Genomic DNA, 26,234 nt, shown 5'->3' on the forward strand with positions numbered 1-26,234 from the left:
TTGCTTTTCATTAGGCTTTAGTTGTAATTCTTTATGGTTTTTCTTAAGTTCCTCTACAAGAGAGTATAAGGTGTAAAAGTAAAATAACAGTTAATTTCCAATAGGTGCTAAATGCTTGGATTATTTTTTTTTCCATATGATACATATAAACATGTGCAACTTATGTGGTGTCCAGCGCTTAACTCTGTCAAGTACAATATTTAATCAACTGAGCTTTTCACTTGTTTAAGAACACATGGTAGCAGTTCTATTATATGCATGACTCCGCAATGTTTTTTTTTCATTTTATCTTGAAACAAAGTCTTGATGGACAATGTTGAGAATTAAATAATTTTTGAGAGTGCCTTTTGCAATTTTTTATTGTGTTTAAAATATACAATGCTACTTTGAAAGTAGTATGACCTAGTATGGGTTTCCTTTACACTGGACTGTAAATGGTTTGTCCAGATTTTCGGTAATTAGCAAATTCTGTCATAGAAATGTATTAATTTAAATGACTCAAAATATGAATGAAGATCTGCATACAATTTTCACAGTAAGTTTTTCTATTTTGATACACTGTATGTTTATTTTGTTGAGTTTACTCTATAATATTTTTTTTTAATTTGTTCATGCATATTATTGTATTTCCTTAACAAAATATGGGAATTTTGCACAGGTTGTAGCTTGAAGATAATTTGATTTTTCAATTAGACGTTATAGAATATGCAGGCAAAACTTTATTTTTGTTAGGAATTTATTGATACAATAATATACATATTATATAATGTCATTGGTGATGTGTTAAGCATTTTAAAATTTGTTATAGCTTACAATTTTTATTTGTTCGTAGTGAAACAATTTTAGTAGAAAAATGTTTTTTATATAGTTTACAAATTGTTTTAAAAACAAATATATTTTAAATTTTAATTACATGCATTTACAAAATATTTACAATATTTTTTTTAATTTGAAATTGATATTTTTTCAGTATTAATTTTCTGTTTATATGTGCAATGTATTTATATACATATTTCATATGTATTTCATTTACAAATGCAATGCTTGTTTCTTTTTCATGCTTTTGATATTTTCATTAGGAAAGCTATGTTTTCTTTAGATTTTTTCAATTCTTTGGAATTATCTCCCTTAGAATAGTATTGTTTTCATTCCTCTGCCACTTGAATACAAAGCAAAATACTGAAGTTTCAACTAACCACACCAAAATCAATACAATTTTCTTGTCATGACTTTATACTGTTCCATTCATTGTACTGCTCATCTTATATGGGTATGTTTAAAATATGGTGTCTAATGATGGCAAATATCTACTGTATAAATGTAGGACTTGGAGGTGCGATGGGGACACTGAAGTGCGATGGTCACGCTGAAGTGCGATGGTCCTTTTGCTAAAGTGTGATGGTTTTGTACGACGTTCCAATATTGTGACGTTTTCCAACATATACAATATTGATTTGCAAGCAAGAAGATAGGGTTTTGTAGATGACTGCTCACAGAGGAAATGAAAGGGGAAAATAAGAAAAGAACAATTCAAGTCCATAACAGTTGAAAGCAATTTACATGTTACAAAATAAATAAATATAGTGTTTATTCAGAGTGTTAATTGTCTGTAAGCCGAAATTAACCTGACTTCTCCACACATGTACTTCCTAAAGTTATAAATTGGAATAATTGTTGTGATCAATTTCTAAACTTTGCCATAACATTTGATAAACTGAAATAAACCCTGCTAAGTGTTATCGTATAGACATTCAACCTTAATAAAAAAAAATGTTTCGCCCTTGAACACACCTGCATGCTAAACGGAAAATTGGCAAATTTAAAATTACATTAAAAAAAAAAATTCAAAATTTAAAGTCTTTGTTTTGACTTGAACAGAATTTACAAGATCTTCCAAACGTGAGACTAGGAGATACAGTTTTTAAATCATAATAGTATGCTTTGATTTTAACATTTTATGTATATTTTGCTTTTGACTCAATGTTACAGGGAGACCATCGCTCTACAGTGAAACCACCATCGCACTTCAGCGTAGATACCAACAACGTCACAATGTCACCATCGCACTTCAGGGTGTTAACCATCGCATTTCAGCGTGACCATCGCGGTTCGAAGTATCATCTCGGTTCCGAGTCCTACATATTCTTTTGTGTTCCATATTACAAAAGTGCCATATTTTTGTTATGAATTCATTAGTATACATATATATATTATATATTATTGAAATAGCAATGCAATACTTATTTGTAAAGCATTTATTTGTTTTTCTTTTATCCAACAATTTTTTTGTCCAGCCTGCAACTTCTTGACATAGAGATAGTGTTGTCAGCCGCAACATGAACTATTTTGTATAAAGATGCCTTATATGTCCAATGTCCTTGACCTTATTTTCATGGTTCAGTGACTACTTGAACAAAAAGTTTTTGTAATGTTTATATCTCTCTTAATATGAGTAATAGAATAACTCTATTTGGTTTGTGCATATCTTGCAAGCTTTAGGTCCTCATTTTTGTCAAACAGTTTTCATCTGAACTCAGCCTCATTACATGCATCAGTGAACAATGTTTAGTTTTGTTGTTATAGACAAGCAGATACTATGAGCAATATGTCTGTTATATGTGGTGTATGGAATAATTGTAAGGAGATCTTGTCCAATTGGCAGGTGTCATCTGACCTTGACCTCGTTTTTATGTTTCAGCATTTATAGTTAATTTATTTTTTTTGGTTCCTTTTTCTAATATTATATGCAATAAGTCAACTATATTTGGCCTATAGAAGTAATTTACGATGAACATGTCAGTCTGACAGGTTTAATATGACCTTGACCTCATTTTCAGGGTTTATTGCTTTGTGTTTAGTTTAGTGTTTTGGTTGATTTCCTTAACCATAAGCAATAAGTTAATTATGTTTTGTGTATAGAATGATTGTTAGGTGTGCATGTTCAACTGGCAGGTGTCATCTGACCTGGACCTCATTTTCATGGTTCATTGGTCAACATCAAATTTTCATTGGTTATAATGTTTCTTTGATACTATAAGCAATAGGTAAACTATATTAAGTACATAGATTGATTGTAAGGCAGTGGTGGATCATTTGGGGGCACAGAGGTGGACCTCCTACTGAATCCGATTATCTAGATCAGAAATTAAGTCATAGCTTGATTTGACTTCCTAAACTGCCTGTTTATTAACCCAAGCTTCAACAACCTACAGTAAGGTGTTTAATATTGATACCTATGTGTAATGTAACCTTTGCCCCATTCTCTTGGTTCATGTTAGGATGATGGGTTACTTGTAGTGAAGCTTATATGTAGGACTATCAACATAATATCAATGATCAGTAAAGAAGGTGAGACATTCAGTCAGGGGTACTACTTATACAAGTGTATTTTTTTTTACTTCTACAAGTAAATTTAAATTAATGTGTTTACATGAATATTTATTATTTATACAAGTAAAAAAAATGAGTAAGAGTTGTTTCCCTTACCAAGAAAACAATTTTTTAACTTGTACAGGTAAAAAAAAAATTGGTAATGTTAAGCCTGTATTATTGTTTGAATTGTCTCCCCTAAAAGTGAAGTAAACACAGCCATTATTTTCATTTTTTATTCAACTATAATCAACAAAATATGTGAACACAATATTGGCATAGGAAATTGTCACACGCATTCAGATTTTTTATACATTACTGACTAATAATAAAATCATGATATTGATGAAAAGTAAACAAAATGAGTCAAATCATATTGCATGCAGGCAATACTTTTATTTTACTATTTTTTGGCGTGTTTTTCACAATATTATAACCATTTCAGTGTGTGCACTCTTGTTATTTGTTATCCCGGTGAGACAAGTTATATATTTAACAAACTGTTTACATGTTTTAAAACATGTTTAATAATGTATTATTTAATATTTCATTTTGTAATAAGTATTTTGTCAGTCTTTTATTTTTTTCAATTTTTATACATTTGAAATATGTGTTTCATTTACAAATACAATGCTTGTTTTATTTATGCTTTTAATTTTTTCATAGATCTGGATCAAAGTATTTTTTCAAGGTTGAATCTCTTTGGGTTTGTCTCATGCACTTATACCAGTATTGTACTCATTCATGTACCTAAAAAAACAAATACTGAAATTTGAATTAATAAAACTAAAATCTAAACTTTTTCTTGTCTTGTCTTCTTGTCTCATATAGGTCCTTATGATACTTTTTGACTATTTGCTGACATCATAAGGACCTATGCAGTTCCACAGCTATCTTTAAACAATGGCAAAAATCTAATTTAAAAAAAAGAAAAATTAAAGATACTCTATTTCAGGACATGAACGTGTAATTCCTATTTTCTTCATATTCTACAGATAAGTGCAAAAACTTATATATTCACAGTTATATCAAGCTTATTAATTAAGACCATACATATATCAATGAATACCAGACCAAATCACAGATTTTTTGATGAATTTTTGCATTTCATAAGAATATCTTGAATTCATCGACAATACATACATGTTCAAAATATATTTATTAAAATGATTGCATTCATATATATCATGATACGAGTTTAACCGTTAACTAGATAACAGATAATTCAGCTTTGGATGACCTCATCATGTTTAGCTCTACATCATCTCTCTACTATAAACAGAACTTATATAGATTTTGGGGCTCTTTATAGCTTGCTGTTCGGTGTGATCCAAGGCTCTGTGTTGAGACACTGTACTTATAATTTTTCACTTTTTACACATTGTGACTTGGATGGAGAGCTGCCTCTTTAGGATTCATACCACATCTTCAGTTATTATTCTTATTTATATAAATAAAATCCTCATGTACATGTACTTTTGATTCATTATTATTCTTTAAAGACAAATTTTCATGGATTTCATGGATAAATATGAACCACAAATTTGAATATTAAACAAAAGTGTATATTTCTCAAAAGATTGTATACATGTATTGTGGATTCATTTATTTTCGTGAGTAATAATTTTCATTGATCGATGAAAATTTGAATGTTCATGGATATTTGATTTCATGATTTTGGCAAAGTCTGCATACTTTTCTGTAGAAAATTTTGTTTTTGATGACAATTTAAATTTCCACAAAATTGGTCTTCAATGAATATTAATGAATCCACAGTATGCAAACTTAAGTAAAACCATGATACTAGTATCAAGTTTCAACAAAATTTTTAATGAATAAACTGTAAAGTGATGCGTGTCATTACTAGGTTTGAAGATGATGTTTCTTGTTCTGTCTGCCACGTATAACTAATGCAAATAATCAAATTGAAATAAAATCCATATACCGGTAAGAACGTTAATTAACACAGCAAAAACATAGATCTTTATAAATCAGTTCTTTTGGCCACATCTTCATTTGTCTGTCCAATGTTAGGAACCTCATCAGCTGTTGTCTTTTAAGATAATTCAATCTTTATAAAAGACACATTTGAAAAGTAGATAAGAACTACTCTGTCTGTGTCATTTTAGTTGTCAACTTTTTAATTTCTTTAAAGATATCTATTATGATTTTATATAAATGCTTTATATTGTTGTCCCCCATCAGATAGACTAATGTGGATATGGTGTGAATATCTGCAGATATCTTATTATTTTTGTAATATTTTGGTTCCTATTGCGCTGAAATATGCCACACAAAACCTACATCTAAGCAATATTAGTTTTTGAAAAGAGTTGTCTCCCATGCTAAACAATTTCTTCATGAAAGAAAATATGAATTATCTCCCTTTTGCTGTAATTTTAATTGACATAACTATTCAAATATACTTCAATGAACATTAGGCATACCATAAAAATCGTTTAATAACTGCCTAACACTTTCATCACACACATCACATACATATATGTAACATTTTTTACTACTATGAATTTTCATGTGTAATTTCAAATTTCCACTTTGAATAAAACCTTTACCAGGTCACAAATGATTATCATTGATTGGTCAGTTACATGTTGTGATGTCACTGCAGATCTGAGAATAACAATAATCACCAAAATTTAAGTGTCATTACTTTGTTCAATGATCTTGCTAATTCAGTTCGCCAGTCGCTAATGCAGTACTTTTTGTAAATTTTGGGAATGTACATGAGACAATATCTGAATCGATTTTTTGGCAATAAGAAAAAAAAACAAAAAAAATCTTTAAACCCGGTATTTCAATAGCACAAATTGAAGAACACGCATTTGGGATCTAGGAACTGTTGTCTGTAATTCAAACAATTGTTTAATAAGGAAACAATGGCAATTTTAAAAATGGTACAAAAAAATCCAGTTCTTTCCTGTTACCAAAGGGAATCAATTTTAAAAAGTTTCTAATGGGAATAAGGAATAAGTTTAAGACATTATTTGTAGTTTACTAGTATATCCTGCAATAGTTTATCAAATGCCAATTATTGATTTTAACATTTGCAATACAAAAGGTTTAGAAATATACTTAAATATGGTTCGGTATGTCGGTAACATGAAAGAATCTTGAGTAACAGGACAGAGTTGGTAACAGAAAGGATTTTTCTGCTTTATTTTAAAGTTTAAGAAAAATACATCATTTTAGATTGGTCACACTTGGAAGATAACAGCAAACAATGTCATTAAGTCTTTGAAACTGTATTTGCAAGATGAAAAATCTGCCTAGGTAATGAAAAATTATAAAATAAATTCCTTTCTGTTACTATCTACTATACTTAAATTGCACAATGTTCTCTGCTGTTATCAAAAGCAAAAAACCTATTTTGTAATTCAATATACTGTATATTATTTTGAAATTTATTTGATATGGTGGTGATAACTTATATTAAATGAAGTGGTTGGCATATAGTAGATTAACTCTTCGATTCTTCAGTGAAAATGTCTTGAATATCCTTCCTGTTACTAATGATGGTTATGCTGTTACTTTTGATCAGGTAACATGACAGAACGTAACAGAAAGGAATTATACGATAGTATTTGTCCTTTTTATCACATTAAATGTAAGTGTATTTCCTGTGTCCTATAACTTTTAAAAAGATGATATAAAAACACACTCAATATTGTGGTGCACACTTAAAAATATTCTCAGAAAGAGGAAGAAAAGGCTTTAACAGGATGGAACACCAATAAGTATTTTTCTATAAATTCTTACCTTGGATGGGCTTGAATGTTCAAACCTGGCCGCCTTTTCAACTATTTTTTTGTACTAAATTAATGCATTCAGGAAATGATGCTCTTCACAATACATAACGGGAAAATAACTATTGGTCTTGTAAACTTTTCCACAGGTAAAAAAACTCAGTGGTAACAGGAGGGAAATCACCTCTTGGGACAAATTTTTTTTGTCTTAAAATTTGCAAAATTTTATTACATGCTATAGTTATAATATAAAAAGAAAAATTAAGGACAAGTTTATCATATAATTTATCATATATGTGAGAATCGGACGCCTGTTTAATAAATTTGGATATTATTTGAATGATTTAGTTTTCCAAAAAACACAGGGGACAACATGATTTTAGGGGGGGGGGGGGGGGGGTTGAACACTTAAATTACAATATTTTATTGGAAGAAATATAAGAATGAGTGTTTAATTGTCAGAGGTTGGTGCATTATATAATTTAGTTTATACTGAAACTTGAAATTTTCAAAAAAGATGGTTGAATAAAAAAATAATTGCTGGTGAAGTTGGGGACATGGAAAATCGACTTTTTCAGATATTGTCTCACATACATGTAATATATTATATATTTCTTTAATTATTTTTTTTTAATCAGTTAATAAATATAAAGGGATGTAATTCGTACAAAACGTCGCAATATTTCGGGGAATCAGTAGAAAGCGTTCATTTCCTGCTACTTGCGCAAGGAAATTAAATAATATGCCATGATCAATGTAGTGTGTATATATAGATGTATGATAAGACTAGCCTTGGCTAGTACCATGATTCATATATGATATATATTATATGTTATATTTTATGACATTTGAGTCAACACTTTACTGTAAGTAGGAAAACAAATCATATTCGAGACATATTTTCGGCAGAGAAATGTGTTTCGACAGATATTTTTTTTTTTTCATCTTAAACTTCAAAATAAACTTGTCTTTTAAAGGTTGTCCAAAATTGATGAAAAATGAACACTGCAAAGCCGAAAAAAATATTCTATCCTCTAAGTGTTTTAAAGTAAAGGGGATATTGTCTAAAGCGTCTCAAACACACTGAAGAAAGAAAATATGTCGGACAGAAATCCAGGGATTGAGTTTGGTACGATTGTTTACGTGTAAAACATTAACATGATATTTATTAATGGTCATTTGCCTTAATGATATGACCTTAATACCGTAACCTATATTTTCTGCGATGCTAAACGAAATGTCATTCACTATTTACACTGTTTTGTCCCAGAAAACAGTTGACCTAATTGCATGTTCGTAGGTCATACTTGTCCGAGCTGTTACATTTACACAGCGTGTTCATTTGTTTATGTACGGAACTATAAGTTCCTCCTAATAGATTCTGTCACCCAAATAGTCCTGTATTAACCAGTTAGGCATGTATTTTCCAATATGAAATAATGAAAATGGACAATAGGAGTTATTATATCTTAATAAAAACTATCAAACAGTTGACCACCTTCTAGTCCAAATAATTATGACGTTTGGCAAGGCTATTTTTTTTCTTTTTCTGGGACGCCTTCAATTCATTGTTCTTTTTTGAATTATCGATTTCTGATTGGTCTAGACGAGAGGGTAACATTAAGGAAGGCGTCCTAAATAAAAAATAAAATAGCCTTGCCACACGTCATAATTATTTGGACTAACCACCTTCATGACCTTGCCTATACATCTTATTGCTATTTGTCCGCCATTACTGGATATCACACAGGTTCCCATAAAATTTTGACGTCATAATGCAAAATATCTGACGCCACAATGGAAAAGTGATTGTTGTATGCATCAAAAGTTCAAGCTGCCGGGTCAGCTGTGATAAGCGATAACATGTATACTGTCTCTGTCCCAATGTTCAAAATCCTTTATAACTCTGCTGCTTGCTGCCAGTTGTGTTTCAATTTCAAGGTTGCATTTGGTTAGTCCGAGATTACTCTGACGTCCAACGGCTGTTTGGCCAGGACATCAGGCTAATCTTGAACTAGCATTTGGTGGGCCAGAAAATATGACCGTTCACCATTTGTGACGTGAAATCCCCCAAAATGACGTCATTCAATATATGTAATATGAAGTCATACAGCAATGACTTACATTTGGATGCCTTTGCTAGACAACATTACACTTTTTTTTTATCCTCGATCTTTTTTTCGAAAGACAAAACAAAATAAAAGAGGTACTGAGCAATGATGAGAAGCTTTCAAAAATTTAAACATGGACATATTTGTCCATGTGGCACAGTCGGTGTGGACACATGTGTCCCTCCGTCAACAAGAGGGTTAAAGGCTTCAACATATATTAATTGACTACAACTGGTCTCTCCATCATCTATTGTGAAAAATTATATGAAGGATACATGTACTACAGCATGTACAGATACATATCTTCTTTGTGAAAGAATTTAAAAAAAAGAGTCAATTTTGTAACCAAAAAAATATGTATATCAGAGAATGCTTGATAATAAACTTCTGTTGAAATTTATATACTTATAGATGCTAGTTGGTTGGAGCATGTTTATGTTAATTTGCCAGCTGTAAAGAGAAGAGCAGAAACACTTGGCACAAGAAGATGTGTGAAAAAACAGTGGCAGGTATAAACAATATCAAGATAAAAAATCATAATCATCTGTCATCTCTTCAGGTGGTAAGGGCTCCAAATATACATTACATGCCTAAAAAAAGAGTGACTGCAAAGATTAACCCCCAAAAAAAATATTTGTGGTTTTTGTCGAGCCTGCAACTTTTGTTGCAGAAAGCTCGACATAGATATACATGTAGTGATCCGGCGGCGGCTAAGGCGGCATTAGCTAACTTCTGAGAAGTTTTATATTTCAGAAGGTGGATGACCTGGATGCTTCATACTTTGTATATATAGATAAGATTTGGTATGTGTGTACCTTGCAAGGTCCTCATGCCCGTCAGACAGTTTTCACTTGACCTCAACCTTATTTCATGGATCAGTGAACAAGGTTAAGTTATGGTTGTCAAGTCCATATCACACATACTATAAGCAATAGGGCTAGGATATTTGGTGTATGGAAGGACTGTAAGGTGTACATGTCAAACTGGCAGGTGTCATCTCACCTTGACCTCATTTTCATGGTTCAGTGGTTATAGATAAGTTTTTGTGTTTTTGTTTGTTTTACTCATACTTTATGCAATAGGTCTAATATATTTGTTGTATGGAATGATGTAAGGTGTACATGTCTAGTGGACAAATGTCATCTGACCTTGACCTTATTTTCATGGTTCAGTGGTCAAAGTTAAGTTTTTGAGTTTATGCCATAGGTCAATTATATTTGGTGTATGGAAATATTTTATGATCTATCAGTCAGTCACGCAGGTTTTATTTGACCTTGACCTCATATTCACGGATCATTGCTCAGTGTTAAGTTTTTGTGTTTTGGTCTATTTTTCTTAAACTGTAAGTAATAGGTCAACTATATTTGTTGTATGGAAGCATTGTTAGCTATACATGTCTGCCTGGCATGGTTTATCTGACCTTGACCTCATTTTCATGGTTCATTGGTCTTTGTTTAGTTATCTCTTAGTTATCTTGGTTAATGTTAAGTTTATGTGACAGTTGTAATAAAGCTTTATACTTAGAACTATCAACAAAATATCAATGATTAAAAAAGAAGGCAAGACATTTCAGCGTGTGCACTCTTGTTTTAAATCTTTATTTGAAGACTACTAATATGACAAAGATGTCAAATCTCCCACCTTAAATAGAAATCTTTTAATTTTCTCTCTTCACACGTACCATGAGTACTTTTTCCACATAAAAAAAGTTATCAATAAAAAAATTGAAGAGACAAAACACTGACAACATTGTCTGCAAACAAGAGATAAAAGGAGGTAGTCTCAGCCACTCCTTTAACAGTGATTAGATTTTGATGAAACAGTTTACAGAATCTTTCTTACATCATGTTGTACATTATATCATTGTGCATTTCAAATTTGATTTTGATTCAAAATATTTTGTGTTTCACACAGATCAACATTGATTGTCATATCTGTTTAAATTGTGGAAAAGCTAGCTAAGGATATGAATTTCAAAATTTTGCCTATTTTGCATTTGCTTTTTTATATTTTTGTTTTAGTCAGCCTGGTTACTAAGAGCAGTGACATGTATAGATTTAACAACTTTGTCAGGTGATGACACAGCGAGTAACGTGTCCAGACTTTGTTTCAAAGCTGCAAATCCTGTGCGAGATGACTTGATCAAAGGACTACAGATGGAAGATGCAGGTTTGTTTATAAAAGGGGTGACAAACAGACAAAGGGGTGCTCACTTTCCAAGTCACACTTTGATTTGTAATTTTCCCCTTTTTTCATCAGATCCCCCTTTTTGGTCTCGTATTCCATATCCCCCCTTTTTACCCCCAATATCCTACATCCCAAAAGTTTGTAATCTCCTTCAACATGTTCAATGAAAACTGTCATTTGCTGACAGATCCAAGCATCAAATTTTAATTAGAATTGAATAGTCTAATTATCCTTACTTTGCAGTTTATTTTGTTGTATGTTTTACTTTTGCTGCGTATGAAATTATATTAAAGAGATGTAGTGAGATCGCCAATGAGACAACTTAAGATGTCGACCTTATTTTCTATTGCAAAATTCGACATTCAAATTATTTACAGTAAAAATGTTTGTGTTCTTTTTTTTTCAAATGGACTTAATACATTATGGGGAAACATGCTGTAGAGGAACAATAAGAATATTAAACCGTCAGTCAGGCAAATCAGTGACTTCTATTCATAACAAATTTTTGTTAATGTGTTTTCTTCATGATTACAAAATTTAGCTGTTATTTGATCTCGTAAAATTCTCTTTTTTGTATTTCTATTTTGCAAATATTTACCCTGTAGTTACTCCAGTATCTAGTATTGACTTTGTATATTTTTATAGGTATTACTGTAGGAGCAGTTTGTGTTTACCCTAGCAGAGTAGCAGATTTTTACCCTGTAGTTACTCCAGAATCTAGTATTCACATTGTATATTTTTATAGGTATTACTGTAGGAGCAGTTTGTGTTTACCCTAGCAGAGTAGCAGATTTTTACCCTGTAGTTACTCCAGAATCTAGTATTCACATTGTATATTTTTATAGGTATTACTGAAGGAGCAGTTTGTGTTTACCCTAGCAGAGTAGCAGATTTTTACCCTGTAGTTACTCCAAGATCTAGTATTCACATTGTATATTTTTATAGGTATTACTGTAGGAGCAGTTTGTGTTTACCCTAGCAGAGTAGCAAATTTACCCTGTGGTAACTCCAGAATCTAGTATTGACATTGTATATTTTTTATAGGTATTACTGTAGGAGCAGTTTGTGTTTACCCTAGCAGAGTAGCTGATGCTGTTAAAGCTTTAAAGGCAGCCAATGCTTCTCATATACCTGTTGCTTCTGGTAAGCTTTATAAAAATAAATCTTGGGAATGGAATGTTATTTTATTTTCTTGAGTTTTGTAAACTCAATGGAATATGCTTGCTAGGGCTTTTAAGGCCCTCATATTTTAGCTTTGATCGTAAACGGCCAACAAATATCTGTTCAGACAATAAGTACATATAAATGACCAGGGATAATTAGCTCCCCTTTTCTGGGATCAATCAAAAGTTCTATATAAAAATAAATTATTACTGTTATATATATATCATATAGGAGTGACAGTTACACCAGTATGCACTGGTTTATTGTAGAACTTTAAAGTTTGTGAAAATATCATACAATTTGATTTTATAACACCTGTTTGAAATAGTATATTTTTAATAAAAACTTTGTTTGCTTTTACAGTGGCAACGGGATTCCCTACAGGACAGACGCCATTAAAGACCAGACTAGAGGAGATCCGAATGGCAGTTGCTGATGGTGCTAGAGAAATAGATATTGTTATAAACAGGGAATATGCTTTGACTGGAAATTGGAGAGGTAAGGGAAAGAAACATCTAATCTCAGCATTTTTTAGCATTACAGTAGACTCCACCTAATCGGATATCGGTTAAACGAATATATCGGCTATTGTAATATTATGTCAAAACACCGAACCATTTCCTATACATTTCAGTCAAAATACATCGGATAATCGAATATCCGTTATATTGGATAGGAATATTCATGAAAAATGTGTGAAAACCATGTACAATCGAATATTTTGAAATAATTTCATATTTTTTTTGACAGGAAATGGAGCCGGAAGTTGCGCCATTACGAAGTTTAAGAAAACTTCAGTACAGAAATGTTTCATTTTATTAATAAAACGATCTTTTACAGTCAATTAAAACATGTTTATTCTTGTTGTCTTGTTTATTCTATGAATCTGATATTATATTTTGCCTAAGATGTGTTTGTTATGTGTTTATCCAAATGTGATCGTTAGCATTTACTTCACAAAAAACGACACGACAGAAATAATAAACTGTGCGTGATGTTCATCAATATTTATTAACTATGAATGAAAAGTACCTCTTTCTCAACAATTTATTAAAATATATATAAAAGTCCTGTGTAAAAATAAGGAATCGTTTGTCAATAGCATATCCCAGGTGAAATAGATTTATGTAACTTGTACACACGTACGCCATTTTCCTAATTTGCATAATATTCAGCCTTTTATTTTGAACCACGACAAATAAGATAGAAAAGTAAATTAATTTTACTCATCTTGGTGTCCAATTTTATAATCATAAAAGTAGTTGTATTACTTGAAATTGGAAATGTGTTTCATAAATAAAAAACTAGAAAATTATATCCGAGTTCGATCAACTTCTTAAGCTATTAATAGATTTACCTGTGGCCTACTTCCGAGAATTCATAGTTATTTTTAGCTTTTACCTGTTTTAACACACAAATGTAACAAATCACGCAAAAACAACAAGTCTCATTATTTAAGAGGTACATATTTTATTCAGATAATCAACACATAATTAAAAATCAACAGATTGACAGATAAACAAAATACATTATAATCAACTGATCGATCTATTACTCAATCAAACGAATTATCCAAACTTGTACCTGAAAAAAACATTGAGATTAGTTACAAATTTCCATTAATAAAGCAGCTATAATAGCTATTGGTATCTTAGGGTTGTGTCTGTCAAGTTTGAAAAAAAACTTGGAGGAATATACGTTCATCGGCTAATTGAATATATCGGACAATAGGATATTTTTAGCTGACATTTTGGGTATCCGATTGGCCGGAGTCTACTGTATATCATAAGTGGAATCCTTATTTTGAAATGTTAGATAAAGAAACTAATCTAGTTGATAAGCTGACTTCCCAAATGATCCCTACAGAGAAAAGGGTCCTACAAGTGGCTAGTTGATACCAATAAATCAAATTAAATTTTGTAATGAAACACAAATTGACTAAATTATGTGCATTGTACAAAATGATTATGTCATAAAAAAACAAGACTAATTTAAGTATGTAAACTATTAAGTATGAAATTATTGTTTTAGATAATAAAATAATGATAGTCCATATCATTTATTGATAATTTTCATCAGATGACATCTATATTTCTCATTGTCAGCAAGTACCAGAAATTGTTTTCTTGAACCAACATTACAATTCTTGTTTTATTAAACGTTTATTAAATTATTTGTAGGAGTGTATGAAGAAGTAAAAGCAATGAGAGAAGCCTGTGGAGAGGCTCACTTAAAGACAATCTTAGCAACAGGGGAACTGGGTAACATGGTCAATGTTTACAAAGCCAGTCTCGTATGCATGATGGCAGGTTAGCATTCATGAGACACCATTATTATTTGTGGGATAACAATTGAGAAGATTTCATGTAAAGATTCTCTTATTTTCACATCAAAACAAAGTAAAATATTGTTTTGACAATTATACGAAATGGATGCAAAATAGGATCAAATTGTGCCAGAAGATTCAGTATATGATATATACATGCATTGGTTCAAAAATTTGATTAACATTATTGTTTACCAGTCACTCATTTTACAGGACTTTAGAGGAAAAAGTTATTATGGGCTTTGCTCATTGTTGAAGGCCGTACGGTGACCTATAGTTGTTAATGTTTGTGTCATTTTGGTCTTTTGTGGATAGTTGTCTCATTGGCAATCATACCACATCTTCTTTTTTATATATAAAAAGATATAGATATAAAGATTAAAGTATCTGTCTTGCAATTTATTAGATACCTTTACAGGTAAATCATGGGCATACTTTTTTATCAATTTGATGATGATAGTACTGATGACCGTGAATGTTTTTGTAATCTTATTAGGCCTTTCTCCTAAATGCTATATAAATTTGATCTTGAAAAAAATTGTTGTATACATTGCAATATATATTGTTTGTTTGTATAAATGAAAATATGAAGGGTATATTTATTTAATTATTATTTTATATGATTAGGTGCTGATTTTATCAAGACATCTACTGGTAAAGAAGGAGTGAATGCTATCTTCCCAGTGGCATTAGTAATGGTCAGGGCTATCAGAGAATTTTATCAGAAGACTGGATATAAGGTAAAATTTATTCACTTATTTCCCTTGTCTGAGGGAGATATGAAGGCTGTTCACCCAAGCAATTTATATTTCTAGAGGGCAGCAATAATAAATATCAATAAAATTGAGAATGGAAATGGTAAATATTTAAAAGAGACAACAACCTCGACCAAAGAGCAGACAACAGTCCAAGCCACCAATGGGCTTTTTCATGCACCCAGAGGTGGTCCTCACCTGGCCCCTATATAAAATTGTGTACTAGTTCAATGAAAATGGACATCACACTAAACTCAAAAACATATAAATGAGCTAAAATTAAAAAAATATATAAGACTAACAAAGGCCAGAGGCTCCTGACTTTGGACAGGCACAAAAAATGGGACAGATCTTCAAAGCCTCTCAGGCTGTACGTATGATGATGAGTCTGTATCTGAATGGTTTTATCTATTCAATTTAAGAATTATAATACCTCATAAACATTCCTGTGAGCCTTTTTCTGTAATTAAATCAGAATAATCCAAAAAAGCCAAGTACATGAAGTAAGCAAATACAGACTTCTTGCACCTCATACAATTGTGTTGAGAAATGCTTAAATATAGTCAAATTGTTGAATATATTTACAGGTTGGATTTAAACCGGCTGGTGGAATAAGGAGCGCTAAAGATTCCTGCACATGGTTGATCTTGATGAAGGAAGAGCTAGGTGATGAATGGTTGAATGGCCATCTGTTTAGACTTGGTGCTAGCTCTCTACTTATTGACATAGAAAGACAACTGTTTCACCAAGTCTATGGTCGTTATGCCGCTACACATGAGATACCCATGTCATAATACTGTAACTACCTCTTCATAAATAATCGCCTAACTTTGTTCTCCTAAATAATCCCTAGAATCTGAAGTAAATTGATATGACCATGTACAATCAAACCTGTATATAATGATTTTCTTTGTGACAAAAGAAAATTTACCTTATAAGAGTGATGACTTCTGAATTGAGGTTCAAAATGCATCGTTTTAAAAATAGACAAGAAGAGGGTTATTTGAGAAAACATGTTTTTGCTTAATGTTTTGTATCTTAAATGCTTAAAGTCATATGAAACCTCAAATTAAAAATGAATTTGCATATGTTTTTTTATAACAAAGTGGATAGTTGTCATTATTTAACTTTATACATATACTTTTTCTGAAGATTTTTTTTTATTTGTCCACATTTAGAAGAAGCTTACTTTTTTTAATTGCTTGCTTCAAGGACATATTTTTCGTATTCAAAGTGACCTAAGGGTGACCATGGTGACCCTTCTCATAAAAATCTGGTGATTGCAAAATGCATGGATCTGTCATAAACTATAATCTGATTGTACATGTTATACACATGCATAATATCCATGCTTCTTTGTTGATTGTTTACTATAAGCTGACAATTGGTAAACTAGGCTCCAAAACAAGACAATTAATGAGCAGCCATATTTTTAATTCATAACAAACAGAAAGAAAACAAAAGACGATTGTAAAATCTTTTTGTGTAAAAAATGATTAAATCATGCACAGAAGACTTAGTTTATGATATATACATGCATAAATCAAGAATTGGATAAACATTATTTTTCACCAGTCACTCGTTTCATATGACTTTAAAAACAATAGTGTCAATTTTGTTTTTTACTCATTTTTAAATTCAAGCAAATACTAGTACTGGCAAGTTAAATTTATATTTGTTTAATAATTAAATGGCTTCTGCATTTAGGCCTTACAAATCTCTTAATCAAAGGCAGCTTTAATTTGGTGTGAAAAGTATTACTGTTCTGAGAACTGTTAGCTAAGCATTGAAATATTTTATTATGATGAAAGAATAAAACAAAAACTTATAGTGTATATTTGTGAATAGCTGCGTGGTAATTTGTTATATCCATATACAATGTTATATTGTTAACTATATACTTGTTTTGAGAGGTTTTTGTTTTGTTTACAATACTCGGACACTGTATAATAATATTAGAGAAATCTCAATTATTTTTTGTGTAATATGTATTTACTTTTTTTGGTAATTAGAGATAACTAGTGCTACTTGAGTGATATAATGAAATAATATTATTAAAGGGAAACTTCGCCAAAAAATCAAAAATTGATATTATGTCCATTCTGTATAAAAATGCTCAAATTTATAAATATTAAAGTTTTATTCCGCTAGATAAGAGATCACCATCGATTTTAAATTTTGAGTATCAGTTCTCTGCCTTCCGCCATTTTGTTATCTTGTCCAAAAAAAATCACGATATGTCTATAAACCACAAAGAAACAAAACTACAGTAACCGATGTAGTCTTAATTACGTGTCGATATCTTGTCAATCGTACGGTTGTTTTATCTGACTAACTAACTTGATACGGAAAATGTTCTTATTTTTTTAATAACCATATAGTCTGTTATTTTTAAACTGTTAATATTGGAATTAGTTAAAAAGTCAAAGTTCAAATCATAAATAAGTGTTCCGTGAAAATTGTTTTCGAAAATCTAATTCGTTCATAATTCTTTAAAGTAATATACTTTATTCAAATAAATTAGGATCTTCGCTCCACTGATCACCCGTATGGCTTAAGGTATTACTCCCAAAGGTATTGTGAGGGGTGTAAGGTGACACGTCCAGGTATTCAAGCGATTTCCTGTCGGGCTTGCAAGTTCATGCATCGTTTCACTTCTGTAGGTGTTGATCAGTGTACACGGCCGATAACTTATAACTTTCCATTTTGAACTATCAGGTGCATGTATAATATACATCTCTGTCTTGCGTGTCCGAAAGTGATATAATATACTAGTCATTACTTAACTCATACGCTTGTTTATAAATAAAATTTTTGGTGTAAAGAATATTATTTATAAAAAAAAAAATTATACAAAAAAAAAAAAAAAAAAAATATATACGTATTTTTTCCAAGGGTTAATTTGGGAAAATCAGAGACATATAATTGTATTATATGTCTCTGGGAAAATGTAATATTTACTCGTTGTCAATAGTAAAGGACATAGTTGGATCTTTCCAGAAATGTTGATTAAAAAAATGTGCGCACTTGTCGACGATTCGTTTATACGCCCGGATAGAAAGTTACGGAACTACAGCGCAATTTAAAATATATACATGTATACATTGAAAATAAGAAAGAAACATACATTTTGTGCAAATTGGGGTAAAAGTTTTGTAAATAGACTAGTCCACGTATACCAACAGTATGTAATCATCCAATTCGATAGACTATTGTATACCAAAAGAAGAAGAAGAGGACCAATTTGATTTAAATACAGGTCGATCTATAACTTGCTTTGGTTCATCGAAGTTATGAACATAGTAAAATCACAGATTTATATATCAATTAGATTGTTCTCGAATAAAGAAAGAAATTTGTCATCACCACAATTGTTCCGACATATGCAACTGGACGTACACTAATAATCCCCGAGAGATGTGAATATTTTCTAGGAAAGCTATTGAGTATTAAAGTTTCAAATCATTTTCGGGATTTATTTTCTTTCTTGATATTCAATGACAGCAAATTTAAAGAATAAACTGCTTGTCAGATATTTGTCCGCTTTAGGGGTATTCTTGCCAGTTGAACAGACTTATAATTACATTCAAAAATAGGGAAAGATGACATTAACCGTGACGGCTTAAATTCACCGAGTAAAGATCAAAAGATACAAAATGTTAATCTTTTAATTAACTTGAATTTACCCACGCATTCAACAGGTAGTAACTTTATGTAAGTGTCAAAGTACAATACACATTGTATTTGCACACTATGTAAAGATGACTATTTTTATAAGGACGTCCCCGATTATGATTAAATTTGGTTGACGTTTTTCACACTTGATAAAGAATATCTATTCGTAATTTTTCGATTCCATTCCAAGAAGACCTCAAATTTGCTGTCAATTTTTTAAAACTTCTCAAGTAGAAAAATATTTTTTCTTTATTCGTTCATATTATATTCCGCTTCGGTAGAGTTATCTTCAGTGAGTTCCAGTTATTAATTTATACGTGGCTTTTAAAAAGTCTAAATCTAAGTGTTCTCATTCATTTATTTGCCTAATAAAGACAAATAAAAATACTTTGGTAAAGCTATTTATAATTTCTAAGTTCTCCTTTTTATTAGACATCAATCAAGGACAAAAGGTGTAAATCATTTCAATCGGACATATGATTTAAGTTTCCCGTCTTTAACCGAAAATTGTGTATTTCTTAGTAAATTAACTTATTTGAATTCAAATAAATAATAGCACCAAACATAATTAAATAATTCCACGGCGATCAATTTTTATTTGTCACCAACTTGAATATATATTTTAAATATGTGTATTGAATTATAATTATCAGTGTCTTATAATTCACTGATCCGAATAGACAGTCACACCTGGCAAGGTGTGCCCGAGAGGCGTGGTTAAATACCGAAGTGCAAATAACAATTTACCTTTCAACAAGCCATCTACGAGCATTGCCACAGAACCGTGAATACACACATCGTATCAACCAAGTCATAGCAGAGATAGTAAAAGGTCAATAAGAGTACACCAACATATTGTCTTTTCAGATTATTGTACTTTACTTTGTTCACCTTATCAGTCCGAAAATATATTAATTAAAAATAAATTTATAACTTTTTGTGTTGTCTACAAAAATAATTCGAATATATAGGTTTAACATCGAAAATTTATCTCATGAATATGTACAATTGAACGCCTGTGCGTTTTATCTTCTTATTATCGGATGGTTATTTAGATAAAGCATAAGTCATCAGCGCGCTTACGATTACGTTAAAATATGATTAAAAACCAAGACTTTTAATGATTGTATTTTAAATCCCGGCATGCAAAAACCAGGAGAAAACGTCACGACCTACAGGAAGTAGTTAATATTTTTTCATTAAATATTGAATTTCTCCTTTATTACTGCACATATAGCGATAAAACTTTGTGAATATATATATTATGTCATAATGAACATATTTAAACCATAAGTAAAAAATCGTGAATTTTCCCTTTAATATCTCAAGTATTTTTTGTTTAGTTAATTATTTTCGTTAGCGACAAATTTTATATAATTAATTATTTTCTTCCTTTTTATATATATAACATACATGAAATGCTAAAAGTGCTGGATTTTTGTCTTTTCCAGATTTCAATACATTGTACTGTCAGAGACAGATAATTAATATTTCTGTTCATATGCTTTTATTTAGGAGGTGACACAGGGTGTAAATTAATATTCCCTCCACTATTTTTACCGCCCCACATCCAACTTCATAAATTGGGTAATTTTTTTTCCAATTCATACACACATGAGAAAGACAGAAGATCAAATTGTCATAGGAATAGAAAATTTATATCGACTTATTTTAAGAACTTTTCATGAACATTTTCTAGTCACTGCTGTCTTATATATATATATAGTTTTCTGTATACACATAATATTTTATTATCACTGGTTGTTATATGCATGTGGTAGAGTGCTAAATAAAGTATTTAAAATGAAGTCTACTTTTTTTAAAGGCAGTGCTTTAAGGCATGACTTTTAAGTCATGAGGTTCATCTTTTCATACGCAATCTATGCAGGGGGTCTTTTGGCCAGAAATAGATCCGGAAATGTTCGAATTTCTCCTCTTCTTTTTATGGTATAATATGGTTTTTGTTTCTTTCATTTACATTGGGGACTAAAGAAACGATCAGTGTGTATTGTTCGTTTTATAGAACTTGTTATTAGTGTGTATTTTGCATTATAAACAGTCAACCTGACTACAAACTATCATTATGTGTATTCCGTGTGGAAAGAGGTCGGGTCAATTTCGAGTGTTATCTGACATCTAAAGATTCTTTAATTAGTTCAGACGTTGATATAACAATGAAAAGTCGACTGATCATGATTAATATTGCATCTTCTATAATTCAAAGCGGAATTCGGTTTATGAACGAGAAACCGTAAAGCGTTTTCAATTTCGGTTCTAGTTATGTATGTTGTCTACGTATTATCCTGGTTCCCGGTACTACGTTCCGGGTATTAGCTATTTGATATATGTGATGTGTAACATTACGATCGGGTACCAGCCAATCTACGTGTGTATGTGTACATGATTTCCCGCCAAAATGACCGATTTACAGCTATGGAAAATAGTCCATAAACGTTCCGTATAATGATATGCAATTTCATAATTAATCGTAACTTTTTTTATCTTTGTATAATAAATATAACAAAATGGATTCCACAAAATTGAAAATAGCATTATTTTACGAGGATTTCTCATATTTTTCTCACTTCCGGGCGCAGTAATACGTATGTTTTGAAGAAGCTCGAAGAATTTGACAAAGTGAATTGAGAAGGAAACGGATAGATATACGTCCTTGCTATCAGGTAAAACAATTTAAATGTACAGAACAAACACATTTACTTCACACAAATAGTACAGGCTTAAGCTTTTTATTGTCTTACACGACTGTAGTCTAGTGTTTAAACGACGGCGGTGACCTACAAGGTACGGGTCATACTGGGTCAAGTCTAAATATGTAAACATATCCACGTGCTATGGGTTTTTTTTCGCCTTCGGCGAAGAACAATCTATTTTTTTAGCGACAAACCCAAAACAATTTATTTCTTTCAATTATAGCATTACATGTAGTGGCAGCTGAGGATGAAACAAAAAAAATTTTTTTCTCAGGGTCCAAAACAAATTATTTTTTTCACCAAAACCTGGAAACAAACTTTTTTTTCCAAAAAAAACCATAGCCCCCCCCCCCCCCCCCCAGAAAATCAAATGGTTGCTGCCTTATTAAAATTCATTTGTTGATGTTTAAATATTTTTGAACGACTGAACACAGGAGTGAATGAATGCAACAATTATATATACTGAAGACTTGGGCTGTACAATGATAGTGTACGTATATCATACTGATAATTATTCTAGCAGTAATTATGTTAATTTAGGATGTAATGACAGGAATTCATGAGTTATGCCTCAGGCTTTTTGAAAAAATATCAATGACTGTGTAAACAGGAACAAAACATTGACACGAATGATGCTCTCTTCTATGTTATAGTTATTTGGGTATGTGTGTTGCACAAGTTTCAAAAAACTTAAGTTATAAAACTTTTTTTCAGGGCACAAACCCACTTTAAAGAGACTTGTCTACTGCCATACCCATCCTATTTTCATGCACCATTTGCAAGCAAGGGACTGAATGGTTTGCAAAATAAAAAATCAGGACGGTGTCCAATTAAAACAAAAGAACTAAACTGGATAAATATTGTAGGAGAAATCTAGAGGAAAGTTTTGATTTGTGAAATTTGTTTTCCTGAAAAGTCATTCATCCTAGCCTGCAGAAAGAAACTATAACTGTCCACCACCAACTGACGAGCTAATGTTGAGCTTCACATATGGAATTACTCAAATACCATCAATGTCTATGTTTTCAGCACAGATTTATGACACAGCTGTGCTTTTTATACGACCGCAAATTTTGAAAAAAATTTCGTCGTATATTGCTATCATGTTGGCGTCGTCGTCTGCGTCGTCGTCGACGTCTTCCGAATACTTTTAGTTTTCGCACTCTAACTTTAGTAAAATTGAATATAAATCTATAAAATTTTTTAACAAGGTTTATGACCACAAAAGGAAGGTTGGTATTGATTTTGGGAGTTTTGGTCCCAACATTTTAGGAATTAGGGGCCAAAAAGGGCCCAAATAAGCATTTTCTTGGTTTTCGCACTATAACTTTAGTTTAAGTTAATAGAAATCTATGAAATTTTGACACAAGGTTTATGACAACAAAAGAAAGGTTGGGATTGATTTTGGGAGTTTTGGTTTCAACAGTGTAGGAATTAGGGGCCAAAAAAGGGCCCAAATAAGCATTATTCTTGGTTTTCGCACAATAACTTTAGTTTAAGTAAATAGAAAATAATGAAATTTAAACATAATGTTTATGACCACTAAAGGAAGGTTGGTATTGATTTTGGGAGTTTAGGTCCCAACAGTTTAGGAATTAGGGGCCAAAAAGGGACCCAAATAAGCATTTTTCTTGGTTTTCGCACCATAACTTTAGTATAAGTAAATAGAAATCTATGAAATTTAAACACAAGGTTTATGACCATATAAGGAAGGTTGGTAATGATTTTGGGAGTTTTGGTCCCAACAGTTTAGGAATAAGGGGCCCAAAGGGTCCAAAATTAAACTTTGTTTGATTTCATCAAAATTGAATAATTGGGGTTCTTTGATATGCCGAATCTAACTGTGAATGTAGATTTTTAACTTTTGGTCCCGTTTTCAAATTGGTCTACATTAAGGTCCAAAGGGTCCAAAATTAAACTTCGTTTGATTTTGACAAAAAATTAATCGGTTGGGTTCTTTGATATGCTGAATCTAAAAATGAACTTAGATTCTTGATTATCAGCCCAGTTTTCAAGTTGGTCCAAATCGGGGTCCAAAATTAAACTTTGTTTGATTTCATCAAAAATTGAATTAATTTGATATGCCAAATCTAACTGTGTATGTAGATTCCTCATTTTTGGTCTTGTTTTCAAATTGGTCTACATTAAATTCCAAAGGGTCCAAAATTAAACTTAGTTTGATTTTAACAAAAATTGAAATCTTGGGGTTCTTTGATATGCTGAATCCAAACATGTACTTAGATTTTTGATTATGGGCCCAGTTTTCAAGTTGGTCCAAATCAGGATCTAAAATTATCATATTAAGTTTTGTGCAATAGCAAGTCTTTTCAATTGCACAGTATTGCGCAATGGCAAGAAATATCTTATTGCAAAATATTGTGAAATAGCAATTTTGTTTTTAATTAGAGTTATCTTTCTTTGTCCAGAATAGTAAGCAAGAAATATCTAATTGTAAGATTTTTTTTTATTTGGAGTTATCTTTCTTTGTCCAGAATCAACTTAAATCTTTGTTATATATACAATATACAATGTATATTCACTTTTTACTACCAACTGATAAATTAAAATAATCTTTACCATTCAGTGATAACAAGCAGTTTTTTTACATCTTAATATTTTATGATGTATTTAAATGAGTAGTAATTGTTGCAAACTCCATTAGAAATTTTAATTGAGATTAGTTTTGGAATAAGGGAAAGGGGGATGTGATTAAAAAAATTGGGTTCAATTTTCTCATTTGAAATTTCATAAATAAAAAGAAAATTTCTTCAAACATTTTTTTGAGAGGAATAATATTCAACAGCATAGTGAATTGCTCTAAGAGAAAACAAAAATTTTAATTTCATTAGAATACATTCATTCTGTGTCAGAAACCTATGCTGTGTCAACTATTTAATCACAATCCAAATTTAGAGCTGAATCCAGCTTGAATGTTATGTCCATACTTGCCCCAACCGTTCAGGGTTCAACCTCTGCGGTCTTATAAAGCTACGCCCTGCGGAGCATCTGGTTTTATACCTGTTAAAGAGTTGTATACTAAATTTTATTTTTTTATCAATAAATATATATTGTGTAATTTAAGAACTTGTATTTTGCCAAAAGATGCATACTGGTGAATGAAAGTGGTGCAGTTCATTTTGCTTTGGTATATAGAATTGAATTACAATTGTTCATGTTATTGGAATGCTTATAAAAATAAGGAGATGTGGTACAATGTATTTGATATTTAGTGAGTTTATCAAGCAAAAGTTAATAAGAAATAGGTATAAGCAGTTACAGGTACTACTGTTCAATCTCAAACAATGAGAAAAACTCATACCTTAAAGAGAATTTCATATGCAAGTTTTGTTTTTGCGTTGAATAATTTTCTTCTATTGTTTTAATTGCAAATATGGGAAGTGGTTAAAATGCTAATGAGACAGCTGTTATGGCCACAGAGCCTTAATTGAAAACTTCTTTTTCATTCATACCGGTAGATTTTGCCTGGAGTTAGAAACATATCTGCCAATTTTTCAAAATGCACATGGGGGTTTTACGTGAAAGATGGTCCATATAGTCATACAAAACCTTCAAGGGGGCCTTCAAATGGAAGCAGGACAAGTTGCCCCACTGGCTAATCGCCCCACTTTTTAAAAAAACGCCACAAACTGATTTATCAAATCGCCCCACATGTGAAATTGGTTAAATCATGTTTAATATTACTCCTGCCAACTCGCCCTACTTATAAAAAAACGATAATATTTAGATTAATATATATACAATTAAAAATAAAAACTTGTACCTCTTTAATGAAAACTAATCTACACAGAATACAAACAAACCGAAAATTAATTTAATTACTATTATTGATATATACTGAGATTATAATTCTAAAAAAAAACTGATTGTTGAAGAATAACTGTAAGTTTTGAAGCTTAGTTATTTGCATAACAATTGAAAAGAAACCAGTTAAATGTATCAAAATGCAATATCAGGAATTTAACTTATATTCAATGGAATAACATCTTTTTCCATAAGTGGGGCGAGTTGGCATTACTAAATTCATCCTGGTTAATAATATATTTATCTAGATTTCACCCATTTCCATTAGATGGGACCAGTTGGCAGGAGTAATATTAACGGGATTTAACACAGTTCACAAGTGGGGTGATTTGGTAATCCAGGTTGGGGCA

General features: G+C 31.2%; 1 protein-coding gene across 1 annotated transcript; it reads left to right on the forward strand.

Moving 5' to 3' along the window:
• Positions 1–8,154: 8,154 nt before the first annotated feature.
• Positions 8,155–16,660, forward strand: LOC134687388 (deoxyribose-phosphate aldolase-like). The gene is made up of 8 exons (XM_063547646.1): positions 8,155–8,262; positions 9,656–9,753; positions 11,266–11,413; positions 12,476–12,574; positions 12,959–13,093; positions 14,776–14,904; positions 15,549–15,661; positions 16,264–16,660. Exons 1-8 carry the CDS (start codon positions 8,232–8,234, stop codon positions 16,468–16,470), a joined length of 960 nt encoding a protein of 319 aa, XP_063403716.1. The 5' UTR covers positions 8,155–8,231; the 3' UTR covers positions 16,471–16,660.
• The last annotated feature ends 9,574 nt before the right edge of the window (positions 16,661–26,234 follow it).

This window comes from Mytilus trossulus, chromosome 10 (assembly GCF_036588685.1).
Source record: "Mytilus trossulus isolate FHL-02 chromosome 10, PNRI_Mtr1.1.1.hap1, whole genome shotgun sequence".
Taxonomy (NCBI): domain Eukaryota; kingdom Metazoa; phylum Mollusca; class Bivalvia; order Mytilida; family Mytilidae; genus Mytilus; species Mytilus trossulus.